General features: G+C 37.0%; 1 protein-coding gene across 2 annotated transcripts in view; it reads right to left on the bottom strand.

Annotated features, from left to right (window-relative positions):
* Positions 1-1,561: 1,561 nt before the first annotated feature.
* The window catches only part of UBN2 (ubinuclein 2), a 37,441-nt gene continuing 21,217 nt past the window's right edge, over positions 1,562-17,785 (bottom strand). For both annotated transcript variants that reach the window (XM_060777175.2, XM_060777176.2), the window contains 6 exons: positions 14,674-14,724; positions 11,272-11,314; positions 9,045-10,574; positions 5,731-5,968; positions 3,834-3,920; positions 1,562-2,584 (listed from right to left, as the gene is read on the bottom strand). In XM_060777175.2, the coding sequence (XP_060633158.2) occupies positions 2,535-2,584; positions 3,834-3,920; positions 5,731-5,968; positions 9,045-10,574; positions 11,272-11,314; positions 14,674-14,724 (1,999 nt within the window). In that variant the 3' untranslated portion in view covers positions 1,562-2,534. The remainder of the gene's footprint in view (positions 2,585-3,833; positions 3,921-5,730; positions 5,969-9,044; positions 10,575-11,271; positions 11,315-14,673; positions 14,725-17,785) is intronic.

The following is a 17,785-nucleotide window of genomic DNA, read 5'->3' as shown; positions in this document are numbered from 1 at the left end:
GGAGGACAGTGTTATTCTGTTATTAATACATTAATTCTAGAAGAAAAAGTGAAGGTTCTACCAATAATGGTCTGGCTGCATCTCCAGATCTATCATACTTTCTTCTAGTTTATATTATAAGAAAATGGAAGGAGGGGAATTATTATTTCCCCCTTAAGAATTAGTTTTTACACTATAATCTGGAAGGCAAGGCTCCATGAACCAAATTCCATATTTAAATAGAAGTAAGCTCTTTTTTACAGGGTCTTTTTCCAATGAGATTTTGCACACACATCCCTTTACTTCAAGCCTTGACTTTTATGTCATAGTAAACATTATCCCTTTTACTACAGCCATAATTTTAAAAGATATACTGGTATGCAATTTGCAGCAGATCCTCTTGGTTGTCAGAATAGGGCAATTAACACTGCAGATGAAAACCCTCAATAAACAGAATATTTTGTCTGGTTATGCATGGAAAACAGACATGTTGTGTGAATGGGGAAGTTCTTACCTTTTTCTCAGAGTGACAAACTGGATAAGAAAGGGAAATAAACCAAGTAATATTTTGGGAGACGCTAAGGCTTTTGAGAATATATCAGCTAAAACAATTTTTAACTAAGTACGATTAAATTAACTTTGTGGCTTGTTGTACCAAACCCTCAGGAAGGCTTGTACTGAAGTAAAATGCAAGAGTTAATTGAGCTTAATTTTTTTATTTCACAATTCTGTGCAAAGTTCTTTACTACGGGGCTCAACCCAACATTCAGTTACTGTATTTAAGTATATATTATTTAAATATACGTATCTTTTTACATAAACAATTAAAGAGAAGTCTAAATGAATATGATAAGCTATTTGGCTTTCTAAACAAAAGGAGAAAAACCTCTGTAAACCTAGTGACTAAAAACGCATCTAGTAGAAAACAGCAGATGTATTCACTCTGTACAACGAGAGTATATGCATAATTGAGGTAGAAACAAAGCTGCATATTTCTATGAAACTTGTATGCAGCTACTCTCACTGCTTCATAGACAAGATGCCTGTCTGCTGTAAATCTGACTTCCTTCTTCAGCAGTGCAAATTGTTGCAGCTGATGTTTCATAGAAATCACAAGCTATTATATGCTGTCCTGTATGTACATACCCCACAGAAACTTTGAAAAAATGCCCAATTCTATATTAAGCCTGAAAACCTGAGGACATATCAGATTTAAATGAAAAAAATACTTTAAATTAGAGTCTACAGTGTCTAGAGTAGATCACAGAAGCTTTTATAGCATAATACGTTATGCTATTATATTTGTTTTCAATATTATTTTACCAAAATACTCCTCCTTGTACAAACTATGAGTGTAACACAAGACAGTATTTTAAACTTGTTTCCCAAAAACCTAATATATTGCTATCAAAATGAAAATCAGCCTAGAAGTTGTAACAATGGTTCAAAATGTTGGATCTTCCAGCTATGTATGTCTTAAGAATGCTGGAGATATGAACTTCAGACTTAGATAGAAGGCACCTTAACCGCTCTTTGGAGAAAGCTTTAAACAGTACTGATAAAAGCAAATCTTGCACAAAAGCAAACTACATGTAATTTTTATTTGGTGGGGATCAATACAGTGTACGACTTTTCAGAGCTACAAGAAGAGCCATAGACAAGAATATATTAACAGAGGATGAATACTAGAGATTTATGGATGGGTGTGTGTGTGTATATACACACACACGCACATATATATATATATATTTGAAAAATAAGGCAACTCTGAACTATTACAGCAAGCCTAAGGGCAAAAAAGTCTTCCTTTAGAAGATACTGAAAACTAATTTAGTTCTTTATATTTGAACACTGGGAACAAAATAATATAAATCCTTGACCTTTCCTCCCTAGGGGGCTTTTGAATTTCTGAATGTTCAGTGATGTTTCCTATGGTGAATATTACCAAAGCAAAATATCTGTAACATTTAGGCTCTTCAAACAGAAATGGTGGGCAAGCAGCCTTGGCTTTTTTTGAGAAAATGATACTTTCAATTTTGTTTCTACACAAATCACTACTTCTGTTCTATACTTCACACTATCCAAACCTGTACAGAATATTCCTAGGTGTTCGATACCGTAGACTTCTCCGGAACCTGCAGTTTGTCAAAATGATATATGGTACCCCTTGGATTATGGATGGTTTCCTTTCACATATCCTCTATCAAATATCAGCCCAAAAAAGGTTTATGCTGCTGTAGGTTTGACAACTGAACCTATGTGCCTAGCCCTTTCTGAGACACTCAGAATGGATAAAAGAATTCGGGAGTTCCTTAGAAGAGAGCAAACTATGAATTGGTTTTACAAGAACACTTTCCTCCTTTGTCTTCTCTCTTTGATCAAGTATTGTTTTCTTCTTCTTCTTCTTCTTCTCTTCCTCCTCACCACAGTGCTTGGGATCAGAATATGTAAACACTGACAGAAACAGCAGCTCTGTTTCTGCGTAATCACGTTCCCAACTGGTCAGTCTCCATCAGCAAAACAGAACCACTTTAGCTCCCTTGCTGAATAGGATATCACTGGGTTTTCCTCTGTAATTTAGTGTCCCCTTTACTTTGGCCTCCATCTGGATTTAAAGATGAAAAGAAAGAGAAAATCAAATAAGCTAAAACCATCTTGTAATTATGAAAAAGCTACAATCAAAAACTGCACATTATAAAATGGCAAGCTAATTCTCACTACTTTGTTCTGAAACCAAACATTTGATTTCATAAAATGAATTTGTGAGTTCATTGGCACATCATACGATCAACTTCCAATAATACAATTGAATTGAAAAATGGTATAATTAGATTTCAGAGTAAAGTCAGTATATGTAGGAAATATCATGAAGGCAGGCCACTGGTTATATGTTTTTAATGGGTTTTTTTTGTAAGGATTTTCATATTGTGCAAAATGCTTTTGAATTGTATTTTATGACTGTTGTGGCATCAAATTGCTGCCAATTTGTAAGCTGCCTTGAGTCGCCTTCGGGCTGAGAAAGGCGGGTTAGAAATACAATAAATAAATAAATAAATAAATAAATAAATAAATAAATGTTATTTATTTACTATATTTGTTTACCGCCTTTCTAAGCCCAAAGGGACTCAAGGCAATTTACAGTTGGCAACAATTCAATGCCCCAATACCATAAAATACAGTTAAAAACATTCGCATATAATATAAAACTATAACGAGATCATTAAAAAAAATTAGCATCTCCTTGTTAAAACATTGTCCAGTCACATCGTCTAGTTGTTCCGTTGCCCTATGTTCGCCTGTTACACTGTATTTGCGAATGCTTGCTCAAAAAGGGAGGTGGGCCGATCTGATATCCCTAGGGAGGGCATTCCACAGCCGAGGGGCCACCACTGAGAAGGCCCTGTCTCTCATGTATGTATCTGCGACGCAGGCGGGATTGAGAACAGGGCCTCCCCAGACGATCTTAAAGTCCTAGAATATTAGTATCAGAACCATAAACATGGGAAATAACTGGCCTGTTTCACTGATGCTTCCCCTCCAATTATTTGGGAGGAATTATCACCAGTGATATAGCCCTGTCCATATCATGTTTTCTCTTTGTATTGATAGGGAGATAAAGAGGAGGCTTCTGAAAATTCAAGATTTACTAAATTGAGAATTGTTTCTGAATGGAGCTGCTCAAACACTGTGGAGTAATTTCAATGTCACGTGTTTTCTAAAGTGCAGTTAGCAGCAATCATGGCTAACAGGTTAAGATATTTCACATCTTTTTCACTAGCATAGACTTGTGCTATAATGAGAAAACAGACTTTTCACTTTTTAATAGGATAATTGGAAAGCAATTATATGCCTACCTGTATAGGCTTGCTGCATGTGAGCAGGCAGAGTTGTGTGAGACAGTGCTGCATGTTGAACTCCTGGTTGTAAACCTTTTAGTAAATCTGCAGTGGCATAAATAAGGAAGAGTAAAAACAAATTCAACCACATTATCTATAGTTGATGCATGCCAAAAAATCTGGTCTGCATGATTTGTATCAATAGTCACCAGTTTCACATGGTTTAAAAAAATAAATACAAGCTGCATGCCTATCACTTCAAATCACCCTACCAAACTTAAGAAAATAATTCTTTGGTACACGTTCAGACAATAATAGTCACTGAATAACAGAGCAAAAAAAAAAACCCCACCTCAATATATTATTCAACAGAGGATAATAATCACTTGTAGCAAAGAACAATCTATTCAAGGAGCAGTAATAAAGAAAAAAAATAAAATGATTTGTAGAATCAGCATTTAGTTTTTGGAAAGATTCATTCTCCCACAAAACTCAATTGTATCAAAATAATAGTAATAATAATAATAATAATAATAATAATAATAATAATCTTTATTTATACCCCGCCATCATCTCCCCAAAGGGGACTCGGGACGGCTTACATGAGGCCAAGTCCGATAATACAATTACAATAAAATGAATACAAAACAGCAAAAGTAACAACACAATAAAATATTGCAAAAATGTAAATGAACATAAGAACAAAACAGAGCATTTAAAGATACAGTAACAAACACACACAATGGGTGGGCCAAATGTGCACATAAAGTGATAAAACCCTGGATGAGATGACAATGAAAAAGATGTATTTGTAAGGGAGGAGCGTGTGGAGGATGGAACAGTGGAGCCAGGCCTTAAAAAAAGGTGAGGGGAAGGACAATATGGAACAACTTGAGGGAGAAGACAACAGGAAAGAAATATGTGGTCACTCTCCAAAGGCACACTGGAAGAGCCAAGTTTTTAGATTCCGCTCTGTGTAAATGTGCCTTCAAGTTGCCTGTTGACTTATGGCAATCCCAAAAGACCTCAAAGGGTTTTCTTAAGAAATAAAAATTTGGAGGTGTTTTTGCCAGTTCCTTTCTCTACAACTAAGCTTCTTAAATTTTTTCCACTCACAACCCCTTTCCAATCATTGTGAAACAATACCAGGTACACAGGTATATCAAATCGATATAAAAACTAAACATTTACTGATAATAAATCAGCAGTTGCAAGGCATGCTAAACAGGCTGAATACAGATGAAGCATTTTTTCAAAGTTCACTGTAAACACTACACCTTGTTCCTAACTGATTTGGGTGAATGGGTAGAGTTTAGAAAGCTTTCATTGGTGCCAAACTTTTTATGACCCCAACATTGAGCCAAGGGGTCCCTCTTTTGGGGTCAGAACCCACAGTTTAACAAGTAGTGCTCTAAAGCACTAAGTATTCCAGCTACTAACCAGGGCAGACCCTGCATGGCTTCCAAGATCATATGGGGCCTGGTACCTTTACAATACTGAGGCCTCAAACTGCTGCCGCTATTCATACAAAGATACATAGACCTGTCATATACATTGAGAGAAATTTTGTACATTTTCAGCAAAAAGTATACCTGACAACATGAGTTTTATGTTAGTATTATAACAACTTGTGTTTATAAAGTACTTTAAATTCTTTGATGTAATACATCAGTTGTCAGTGAATATGAAAAACAGTTTTTTTGTGTTCAGATTAGCATAGAGCACACCATGCTAAAAAGCACCTCTATATTTAAAAATAGGAAGTTCAAAGAAAACAAAATAAACCTATCTATGAATTGTGAAGCATTTTAATATACACCTTCTGCTTTCCTTCTAAATACAATACTTATGCAGACAAATATGGTACCTTTTAAAAAAAGATAGATAGTACCAAAAGTTATCTAGTTTCACTTACTTTGAGCTAAGCTGTGGTGGAAAGCCGCTGAGGTAGTTCCCGAGGTGGTTGTCACTCCAGCTGTGTCTGTTCCAAAGCCAAGTAACTCCAATGGAAACTGACAGGGCACAACAAGGCTACCCAGCATCCCAAAATTAGCCAATGGAGCCGATGTCACATTCTGACTGGTCACAGACAGGGGTGATGTCATGAGAGTCAAAGGTGAAGCATTTGCCAGTAATGACGTACCTGTTGTTGACTGTATGGAAATAGGTGTTATTTGTAAATCTGTTTTGCAGTGTTTGGGGCACATGATAAAGACTGGCCATTACATTTTAACTGGCCTGTCTGCTTCCTCCACCCCGTAATATTTCTCTAGTTAGGTCTATGTTTTAACTTAATGATTTTATAAACATGGTTTCTTGATACCATTATGATAATCTAGCACAGGTTTACCTGGGAGGGTATCAGAGTAGTGTTCAACTGGGCTTACCCAAAATAATGGTACCTAAGGTTGCAGCTCCAGTACATGGAACAAAACAGCCATAACTAAGAAACTAAAGTACAAATTGTTTCCACACTGTGGATGGCTTTGAACACATTCAAACTGGGCTGTTGGAAGCATAATTCCTCAAAAACAACCCTACAGCGACCCCCAAAATCCTATATTGGGATTGGGAGAACCTGCCAAGCAGCAGGCTGTGATAATATAGTGAAAACATTTGAGATTTCACAAGAATCTTCCATGAGCAATTTCCACCTCTGTTCACAGACAATGCTTCTACTAATTTTTCAGGGATCTCCTTTCAATCTAGATCATGGTCTTCCTGGTTCAACAAGACCCTTCATTTTCCATATAGACTTTAAGGGTATGAAGGGGTTGTTATCATGGGGATGCTTAAACCTATATCCAATTTTGGAAAGTGCAATTAACACACACATACACAGACACACACACACATATATCCAAACTTGCATGTATATTTTAATCTTGAACATGAAGAGTCAAATGCAATGGCTAATCATTCTGTGAGTCGGATTTGAATCAACCCAGAAAATTCTGTAATAGCCAATACATACAGCCAATATATTCAATGCCAGAGAAAATTTTGGTTCAATTGACTTGATTATAATATTTTACTGTACAAAACTGAAATGTAAGAAATTGTTAAAAGCAACCAAACCACATAAACATGTAGCTTAAGAGCCAAACAGAGTGCTACAGAACATGTGCGACATAACCTAGGCTAGACATTTACTAAAGTATTCCTCATGTTTCACCGGCTTCAATGCAAGCAAAATCTCTTTTAGATCAATCTGATTCATATCTGTTACTAGTACTTGTCCAGTTAAAATAATGCATTGTTATTGTAATTTTTTTACCATTAATACTATCCATCACGCAATGAATGCTGACTCTATTGTCACTATTTTCTCCATGCAATCAGTAGGACAGTTTTGTGACTCACTGAGAAGGAACAACTGATTTGGTAGAACAAAGAAATTTTCTGAAGAGCATGTCGTAATAATTTTAGACTTTTTCCAACAATAAAACAAAAAAAGCATTACACCATAGAAAAATGCTTCTATTACTATTACAATCAATATATTCATCTCTATTCACAGATGTCCCAATAACTTCATAATCGTACTAGTAACCTAAATATGACTATCAAGCACTATTGAATGCCAATTTAAAATTATTTCCTTAACTTCCTGTTTTAAGATGGACGCATTCTCAGTTCTCTGTAGTGTCCGAAAAACTTTGTTATTCTATTTGCCCTTCAGTAAACATACACTATTTATTCAGTATAACAATATGAAAAATATATATCAATATCTGGCTAGTTTCTTCTCTGTATTTTAGCTATTTAAATAAATGAATATTGAAAAACACATTGTTTTTAATCTTTCAGTTTGTGAAATAATTAGCTACATTTCAATTCCAATTCCAAATAAAAACAAAGGACATAATTCAATTGGTAATCCCAACTGTAGTAAACCCATGAATCAGTTACTGAATCCATAAGTTACATGGATTCAGTGTTTTACTCATCAAGACAAGCAACTGGATTTAGGCCAAAGTTTTGTGGAAAAAGTCATAAACATTATGCAATAAAGTTCTGAACATTGGATGTTGAAAAAGACTTATGAATTATTGTGGTTAATTCATAACCATGAGAAAAAGTCAGGGGGGTTACATAAATTATGTATTTTGATGCACAGCTTGTGCTTTTAATGTTCTAATATTTTCACTCACTCTTCAAGGAGTCTAAATTGTTCTATAGTCTTGGTCTCAATGCAGAAATTTAATAATGGTACTGTCAATCAAAAATATTTTACAGAATACCATTATTTGTAATATCATGTGTTTTTGGCCAAAACTGATAATAAATCACAACAATTCCAATTCATCAAGCAAGATTGCAGAATAGTATGAGGCTGTAAAAATAACCCTTTCTGAGGAAAAAATATTATTGGTTTTGTGTGGGGCAGCAGTTGGAAGCGGCATAGTGCAAGGAGGCCTAAGGGTGGCCACATCTGTCCTTCAGATTGTATTATGTCCTTTTTGATATATGTGGGGACATGTGGACTCAGGCTTTGCAAGCTCCAAGATTATCAACAAATTCTTTAGTTGGTTCACATCAATTCCCACAGGGCAAAGGCAGAAAAGTATTTTTCCTTGACTATATTCAGCTCTGGGCCCATCCACTACTGCTTTGCAACCCCCAATCACACCAAGATAATGCCACTCTTTACTTTAAAAGGGTTTATAATCCCTTTCTTACAACCCCAAAGATGTATTACAAAATACATTAAAATGATAACATGGGTAGTTTTCTATCAAGAGACAATTTTCACATGTTCACCACTTCTTTCAGAAATAATAATTACCCTACTTTTTCCTATAACAAATCACTCACTCTACATGGTGATATTATTACTCATTTCCCCATCCCAGATAACCATATGTCACAAGAGAGGCAGAAAAAAAGAACAGTTACATTATAATATGAAGTAACTGATACTTTATAATACAATGAAGTGCCATTTTCAGTGTATATGATGTTGAACTCAATTCCACCCATATATTTTGTCTAAATAAAAGTCCATTATATTCTCCATAATACAACAATCTTTACATGCAGTAGGCTGCAATCAAAAATACACTTACCTAGGAGTTAAGTCCCACTTAATGCAACAAGGCTTACCTCTGAATAGTCACATAGGATTGTATCATTAGTCAAAATGTGTTTTAGAAGGAAGGATAAACATACAAAATCTTAAATCTTAATGTATTGTGGTTATAATTAAATTTCTCATTCAAAACATACCTGCACACTGGCTGGTATAACTGCAGACCCTGAGGCAGAAGATGGTCTGTGCGGAATTGATAATTGTTTAGTAGCACCCTGTGTTCCACTTCCTGCTGCTCCAGTGAGACTAGTCCTATTAGATCCACTTGAATTAAGGTGGCTGCCCCTGTTGATAGGTACATTCATTCCAGCTCCACTCAAGTTACTTTTGCTGACAGTTCCGGAGGCAGAAGTGTTGGATAATTTTGAAGGGGCCTGAGGGTTCTTTGCTGGTTGAAGGCCTGAGGTGCGGTTAGAGGGCAGTAAATTAATTGTAGGAGACTGCCTGGTGACATTTACTCCACTAGGCTGTTTATGAAGGGAATTGTTACTGCTGGAGTGACTACTCTGGGATACTAGTGCACTTGAACTGGAAGAACTAGAAGAAGGGGGAGGTTTGGGTGATGAGGTGGACTTTGATGAGGACAGTTTGGGCGATGTAGTAGGCTTGGGTGTTACAGGCTTGGGTGCCATGGGTTTGGGAGAGACAGCCGGTTTGGGTGAGGGAACCATGGAAAAGGGAGGCTTGAAACCCTGGGCTGAAACTTGTGATACCATGGCCTTAGCTAAATAGTTACTGGAGGTAGAGGTGCTAGATGTTGTCCGAGACACAAGTGGATGAATCATTTGAGAACTACTCACAGAGGTCGTATTAGACAAAGGAAGGCGGTATACTACTGATTTATCTGAAGTCTTGGGAACCGGGGAAGAACAGGAGAGTTTGGGATTGCTGCTGAGTTTTACCACAGGGTTGGTCTGAGATTTACTAATAGTTGCTTGTAGAGGTGACACGTATTTTTGTTGAGCAGAGTGCTGATGAACCCTTGTTACTTGTAATGTTGTAGATCCACAACTCTGAGCTTCTGACGGGGTTACAAGTACAGCTGTATCCTTTGACCTCTGTGAAGCAGGAGCTGTGGCTTGGGCTTTACAAGAAGAAATATGGGTCTGGGAAGAGGATGCAGCCTGAATTTGGCTTGACCTCTGTAATCCTTGTTGCAGAAGCTTGGCAGGTAAGGGCTCCAAGGAAACCTTAAGGTTTTGAATTGAAGATCCAGCAATAAGGCCTGAAGATATACCAGTCTGAAGTAAATCCTGGGATTTCTTTGGTACTGGTCCTGTGTGCCCAGCTATAAGGCTTGATGAATGTGATGTCTGAGCAGGCTCTACCTTTTTTGAGGACGACAGAGGCAACTTACTCATTATACTCGCTAACTTCTCTTCTCGCAGCCCAGACCGAGGTCTTGAAGCTGAGGTCTCTACAGAAGACCTAACAGGAGAACTCTTAGCTCCATTATTAATAACGGCCAGAGCATCAGAAATAGAATCCAAAGTAGGTGGGTTGAAGGAGAGATCTTCATCCAGTGAGTCATCTAAACAGATTGTTTCTGGAGCTGAGACACAGCTAGAACTGGCCAGAGCTGTGATAGGAGTGCTTGTACTTGAAGCAGGAACACAAGAAGAAGTAAAAGGAGCGCAGATTCTTTGTTCCTTCTTTGGACTAGTGTCCTAGTGTAAAAAAGATGAGAATCCTTAAATATGTCTGCTCCAAAGGAAAAAGATAGAAGATTCAAGCAATGTTTGCACTGTGTGTATTCCAATTTTCTTTTAAGGCAATTTCACTGTGATTTGAGACAAAGCTGCAAATATGTTTGCTTATACAGTATATAATCAAGTTTTTGAAAGCACAAAAGGATGTATATTTTATTTAAAAGAAAAACAAATTCTGATTATAAATTTTAAAAAGCAACAAAACACAAGAACTAATTGATTTAAAAATGACATTTTTCATTATATTCTGTTGGAGATGCCCTCTTTAAAAATTGGGAAGGCTTCAAGGAATTCTGTTACTGAATGGATTTGTTGGGAAATAAAAGACAGTTGAAACAAATTTCCCAATGAGACTTGCAAGAACCTTATCCTGTGTCATTGCAGAATAGATTATTTTTAAAACCAGACCTTTGACTCAGAAACATAAGTCACTTTCTTTTCAGTGTTACAGGTACATATTGCTATCATTTATCAAATGATAACTTAGCATTTGAGAAAATAATATGCATTGATCTTCCATTACAGAAGAGGGATAGGGCCAAACCCTGAAGCCCAGATGACACAGAATAGCAGTAAATGCAAAGATTTGCCCAATCACAATTAATATAAATTAACAGAAAGAGATATGACTTTTTCCTGTGGTTCCATTGCTTACCTTTGCTTTGGGCTTAGGTGCCAGAATCACCTTTTTCTTTGCTCTGAAAAAGATAGCACAGACATAGTAAGTTTGCCCTCTATCATTTCTGCTAGAAAAATTTGGACATCACTGAAGACCTCGAAATCAATTAAACAAACACTGACTATAAGGAAAAGGCTGATTCACTAGAAAGCATAAGTCAAAGAGATGTGTAAACTCTAAGTAGAATAGTAGACCCAAAAAGTGGGCAATCCTGCCTCTATGTATCCCTCAAACCCACTTCAGAGGGTTGGGGACCTTTCCAAAGCTGGTTTTCAGGCAGCTGCCAGGATTGCAAGTGGTGAGGGGAATAATCACAAACGTAAATCCCACTGCCTCAGCGATAATATAAACCCACTGCCTTCTAAAATGCAATGCTTTCTGTGTTTGGGAAGTGTCTAGCACTTTGGAGAGGTGTTTTTGTGTGTGTGTGTGGGTGTGTTTAAAAGTAAATTCTGATATATAGACTCTGGTATTCAACTAGATCTACAATGCCTACACAACAGTAATTTCGGTCACTTTTTTATTGGGTAAGTTCCAATAACTTCTCAACCTTTTTGCTAAGGTTAAGTATATTCCAAGAAATAAAGTGGGAATAAAAATATTACCTTACATAAATATTCAACACTAGCCATCCCCTGCCATGCGTTGCTGTGCCCCACTTTGGTGGTCATGGGGGTTCTGTGTGGGAGGTTTGGCCCAATTCTATTGTTGGTGGGGTTCAGAATGCTCTGTGATTCTAGGTGAACTATAAATCCCAGGAACTGCAACTCCCAAATGTCAAGATTCTATTTTCCCCAAACTCCACCAGTGTTCACATTTGGGCATATTGAGTATTTGTGTAGAGTTTGATCCAAATCCATCATTGTTTGTGTCCACAGTGGATCTAGGTGAACTACAACTCCCAAACTCAACATCAATGCCCACCAAACTCTTCTAGTGTTTTCTGTTAGTCATGGGAGTCCTGTGTGCCAAGTTTGATTCAGTTCCATCACTGGTTGAGTTCAGAATGCTCTTTGATTGTAGGTGAACTATAAATCCCAGCAACTACAACTCTCAAATGACAAAATCAATTTTCTTGAGTGAAGGACATAGATTGGGTTGTTAGGTGTCTTGTGTCCAAATTTGGTGTCAATTTGTCCAGTGGTTTTTGAGTTCTGTTAATCCTACAAACGAACATTACATTTTTATTTATATAGATAACTTACATTGGGAAACATTGTCAAAGCTCAATTAATGTGTAATGTATTCATGCCTTAATTCTAAAGTTAGTATTGCTAATATTTTAGAATGGCTAATTCTTAACATAACAAATCTGTTGAATACTATTTTCAAATATAACAAGTAACAAAAATATTAAGGGATACTAAATCTGGAAAATCTGGATATTCTTTTAAAGTTAATACAGTTTTTATCATCAGACAAAACACAGAAATCTATGTATCTGTCAAAATCTGCTGAGACTACAGGAACTGTCATTTTTAAAAATGAGAAATCAGCAGGTAATGCACACATAAGAATTCATTCCAAATTAAGTTTTTGACACACAGTTTCCACATTCCATATACATCTGCAAATGGAATTATCAAGCAAGATTTTTTCACATCATTATAAGAAAAACATTCAGGTCAGTGGTGGGAAATGTTTGTAACCCATTTTCACATACACCCACATTGCAGCAAGCTGGATCCTTACACATTTTATCCAGAAGTGACTACATGTTTACTTCATTTTTTAAAAAAATATCTAGGATAACTTCCAAAATAATTTTGCACCTATATTTTTAGCCAAGCATAAAGCTGAATCATACATATCTGGAGCTATTTTTAGAATGATCTAGAAGCCAGAAGCTAAATTTGCCACATAAGCTGACCCTTTTCCAAGAACTTAATGCTAAAGACACTGAAAAAGTTTATTTTTTCATATTAATAAAATTAATGATTGCTTACATAATCAAAAGACATGCAGATACTGAAGTGCGGTTTATTTAGTTAATAAATAAACCTTCTCATGGAGGGAAAATATGTAATCCTTTTTTGCTATATGTTGATTAACATTTTATAGAGCTGAAAGGAACTAGATAAAATTGCTTCAGGACCTGGTCAAACAACCAGCTAGTTATCCCTGACTAAGAATCCAGAATCTGAAACTCTCTCTTCCTTGCATATCCTACCATATAATACCCACTTAACCCTACTATGTGATAAATGTGTCCCTTGTAAATTGGGGTCTAGGATTAGGTCAACAAGGTCTGTAAAAATCCCGTCCCCTTGCACACTGAAGTACAATGACTTATAATGTATTACATTCAAGGAAACCAATGTCAGATATATTGTCGAAGGCTTTCATGGCCGGAATCACTGTAGGTTTTTTTTTTTTTGGACTATATGGCTATATGGTCTAGAGGCATTCTCTCCTGACATTTCGCCTGCATCTATGGCAAGCATCCTCAGAGGTAGTGAGGTCTGTTGGAACTAGGAAAATGGGTTTATATATCTTTGAAATGACCAGGGTGGGACAAAGGACTCTTGTCTGCTGGAGCTAGGTGTGACTGTTTCAACTGACCACCTGTGGGACCCCACAATCGAATTGCCATGGGGTCGAGCAGGACTCCCTCTGGCTGCGATCCATGAGAAAGGACTGTAACTACTGCAAAACAGTGCCTCTCAGCTCCATACCTGATAGTTGCTCCAAAAGAATACCATGGTCAATGGTATTGAAGGCTGGTGAGAAGTCAAGGAGAACCAAATAGGTCACACTCCTCTTACCAAGTTCTCAATTTAGATCATCCACCAAGGGGACCAAAGCATTTCTGTTCCATGGCCCAGTGTGAAGCTAGATAGAAATGGGTCAAGAAAATCCACTTCATCCAAGAACCCCTGAAGTTGTCTGGCCACCACCCATTCCAGAATTTTGCTAATAAATGGCAAATTTGACACTGGTCTATAGTTTTCAAGGATGGTAAGATTGAGGGATGGTTTATTCAATGTAGGTCACACCACTGCTTCTTTAAGTACTACAGGGACCTTGCCTTGGTGGAGTGAGGCATTGATAAGCTCCCTTATCCAAGGCATACACCCCCTGGCTTGTTTAACATAGGTCCAGAATACAAGTGGTGGCCCTGACCTCTCCAAGAATCTTGTCTGCATTCCCGGGTAACATCAATCGAATCAAAAATGATTAATAAATACAAGACCAGATAGTGCTTTGATCATATCACAGGAACTGTAGCCACTGTGGTGTCTAACTCAGAAACAAACAGTGACAACTATGGTAAAAATTCAAATTACATTATTGCAATATTGTCATATTATAAGACATGCACTCCAAGGAGAGCAGAGATGAATCAAAAGAAAAACATGTACTGATATTTATACTCACGGAGCAGATGTGAGGTGATTATGAACACTTCGGCTTTCTTTAAAAAGCATCCTGTAAAGAATAAAGGAAAATTCTGAAAAGGGGAAACCCCTCTGTGATTTCTCTAGAAATACATTAGATAATTAAACGAACTATCATACAGACTCACTAGCATATCTGAATTATTATTTGACAGCATTACTAAGAAAACTGAAGTCATTTTAATGCAATAACTGGTGTAGTACAATATGTCTTAAACATTCTTTTTAACAGAAACAAAACATGTGGAGTGTCTTGCTGAAACTAAACATAGCTAGTCCTTAAACCTTTTGAAGAACACACTGTAAATCACAGCTTGCAATTAGCTCCAGAACACAGTATCTGAAAAGTTCCTACAGAAAAGTAAAAAAAGTAGAAACACAGTAAAGTATTACATAACATCGTGATTATTATACACCCTACTGTATTTTATAGTGAACTTAACATTCTAATTGCTCCATTACAAGAACAAATTACAAGATTTCCATTCTAGCATCAAGTACCAATGATATGAAATATCTTTGGTACTTCTCACAGAGTTCTTTTTAGGGAGGTCCATGTTAAGGATCTGGGAGAGTGAGTTATATCCAGTCACCAACCAGGAGAGACACGAACATGCAATGTCATATAAATGGAAGAAGATGCTATTGGGTTCTATTTCCAGTTCCAGCCATAGCCAGGTAGGTCTAGATCACATTATGACAGAACCTAGGCAAGAGGACAACATGGAACAGGAGAAGGCAAAAGAAGGACATTCAAATGGTCTGCAACTCCAGGAAACATGAAGGCCAGTGCAATCACAGCAAAAAGGTGAAAGAGGACACGGGGCTTCCATTAGCTCCCTCACACAGACCTCCACAGAAGGAATCCAATATATCCTTCCCTGGGATATCCTCTACGGAGCATTTGGGACATGCACAAATTGTAAGTGTAGGTCTGTGGCTAATGTTTAGCAATTGCTAACAACTGTCTGAGGCTGCTACTGCAGATACACATAGGTCATGTTTGGATAAACAAATATTAGATCTAGCTCACACAGACCACCTGTTTTCTGCCAGTACATAGCACTGGTGGAAAAGGGTGATTACATACTGCACCCTAGTGGAATCTGCTGTAGAGTTTTGAGGTTGAAACAGGTCAGCTGAGCGATACACTTGAATCATGCAAACCTTGATTCAACCTGCTAACATGAATCTGGATATCTTTTTCCTAGATCAAGTGTAGTCAATTGAAATTAGATTTGAAATCTGCCTAAAATATTTGATTTCTGCAGATACATTTTGACTGCCATGTGCATAACTACTTCTCGGGAGGATGGGAAATGTTAGGCCAAATCAATAGTAGAATTGATACCCTTAGGACTGGGTATTATATTTTAATAGTTTATGATATTTATATGTTTTAACAGTTTATTGCATCGATGTATTGTATTTTATATTACTGAATGCAGCATTGAATATTGCTATTATGTACACTGCTTTGAGTCCCCTTTAAGGGAGGAAAGAGCGGGATAGAAATAGAGTAAATAAATTAATAAATAGAATTGATTCTGAGGATTTCAACCAAATCATGAGAGGTACAGATCCTTCTGAGGTGGTACAGCAGGTCTTTTTCTTTTTTTGATCTTTTATTTTGTTTAGTGACAAGATGAATATGTTTTAGCATGTGCCGAAGTCTCCTTCTCTGGAGGTTTTAAAAACAGTGTTGGATGGACATCTACTGGAAGTGATTTGATTGTGTATTCTTGTATGGCAGGGAATTGAACTGGATGGTCCCTGCAGTTTTGTCCAACTCTATGATTCTAAGAGAAATAAATCACTGGAAAAATGAATTGTTATGAAAATAAACAGATAATTTGGAGGAACATTCAGAGATCCAAGGATATTACTGGTCAACTATGGTACAGGATTAGAAGGCTTTCCCCATGTTAGGATTGGAGCAGTCTTTAATTATTCTGAATAAATTCCATCAGGAGGTTAAGGGAAGGAAGATCCCGAAATGGTCATGAGCAACACTTTGAGTCCTCCCAGGGGTGAGAAAAGCAGTATATAAATACTATAAATAAATAAATGAGTCTCAACAATCGACTCCAGGAAGAATGCATTTTCTGGAATCCAAAAGCCGAGAAAGTACTTTCTTTGCAGCTTGCTTTCTATTTTTTGAGCTCCTATGTGGTCCTCCTGCACAATAATGTTAGGCTACACATGTTGCCATCAAAGCCAGGAACTACTGTCACCATAAAGCTTTGTTTGTTTGTACAACTGCAATCTCAGCTGTCTGGCCTTTCAACTGTTTAAGAGTGCTGATCTCTGCACAATGAATACTGGCAAGTCAAATCAAAGGCAGTGCGAGAGGTGGATTGTGTTCAAAAAGGCAGACCATTCAGCTTTCTGTTTAATTACTGAGACTTCTGCCTCTATGATACTCTTAGTCTTTTGTTTTTTGTCAAATGTCATGACAAAATAGGAAGTTTTCTCCCTTCTTTTCTGAAACTAAGAACATGGCAGAATTTTGAAAACAGGTGGATGTTGCGATAAAGCAGTGGGCTGCATGAGCCAAACCTTAGATCAGGGGTCCTGAAACTTTTTATACTGAGGTCTAGGTCACAGTCCCTCAAACTGTTGGAGGGCTGGATTATAATTTGGAAAAAAATGAATGAATTCCTATGCACACTGCACATATATTATTTGTAGTGCAAAAAAAAAAAAAACACTTAAAAACAATACAATAATTAAAATGAAGAACAATTTTAACAAATATAAACTTATTAGTATTCCAATGGAAAGTGTGGGCCTGCTTTTGGCTGATGAGATAGGATTGTTGTTGTGTGCTTTCAGGTTGCTTCAGACTTACATTGACCCTGAGTGGGGGCCGGATAAATGACCTTGGAGGGCTGTATCCGGCCCATGGGCCTTAGTTTGAGGACACCTGCCTTAGATGAATAAGGATTCCTGAGCAATGTAAGAGAGTATCTGGGAGTTGAACTAGAAGGCAGCTTCACTTATTGGTGTGCTAAGTCCTTCCCTTTCTTGATTGGTGATTAGAAAACAATTCACTTTACTGAATGTCTTTTGATGAGACTTCATCTCCCAGG

This window comes from Anolis sagrei, chromosome 5 (assembly GCF_037176765.1).
Source record: "Anolis sagrei isolate rAnoSag1 chromosome 5, rAnoSag1.mat, whole genome shotgun sequence".
In the NCBI taxonomy this organism is placed as follows: domain Eukaryota; kingdom Metazoa; phylum Chordata; class Lepidosauria; order Squamata; family Dactyloidae; genus Anolis; species Anolis sagrei.
This window is presented reverse-complemented; position numbering and strand designations above follow the sequence as displayed.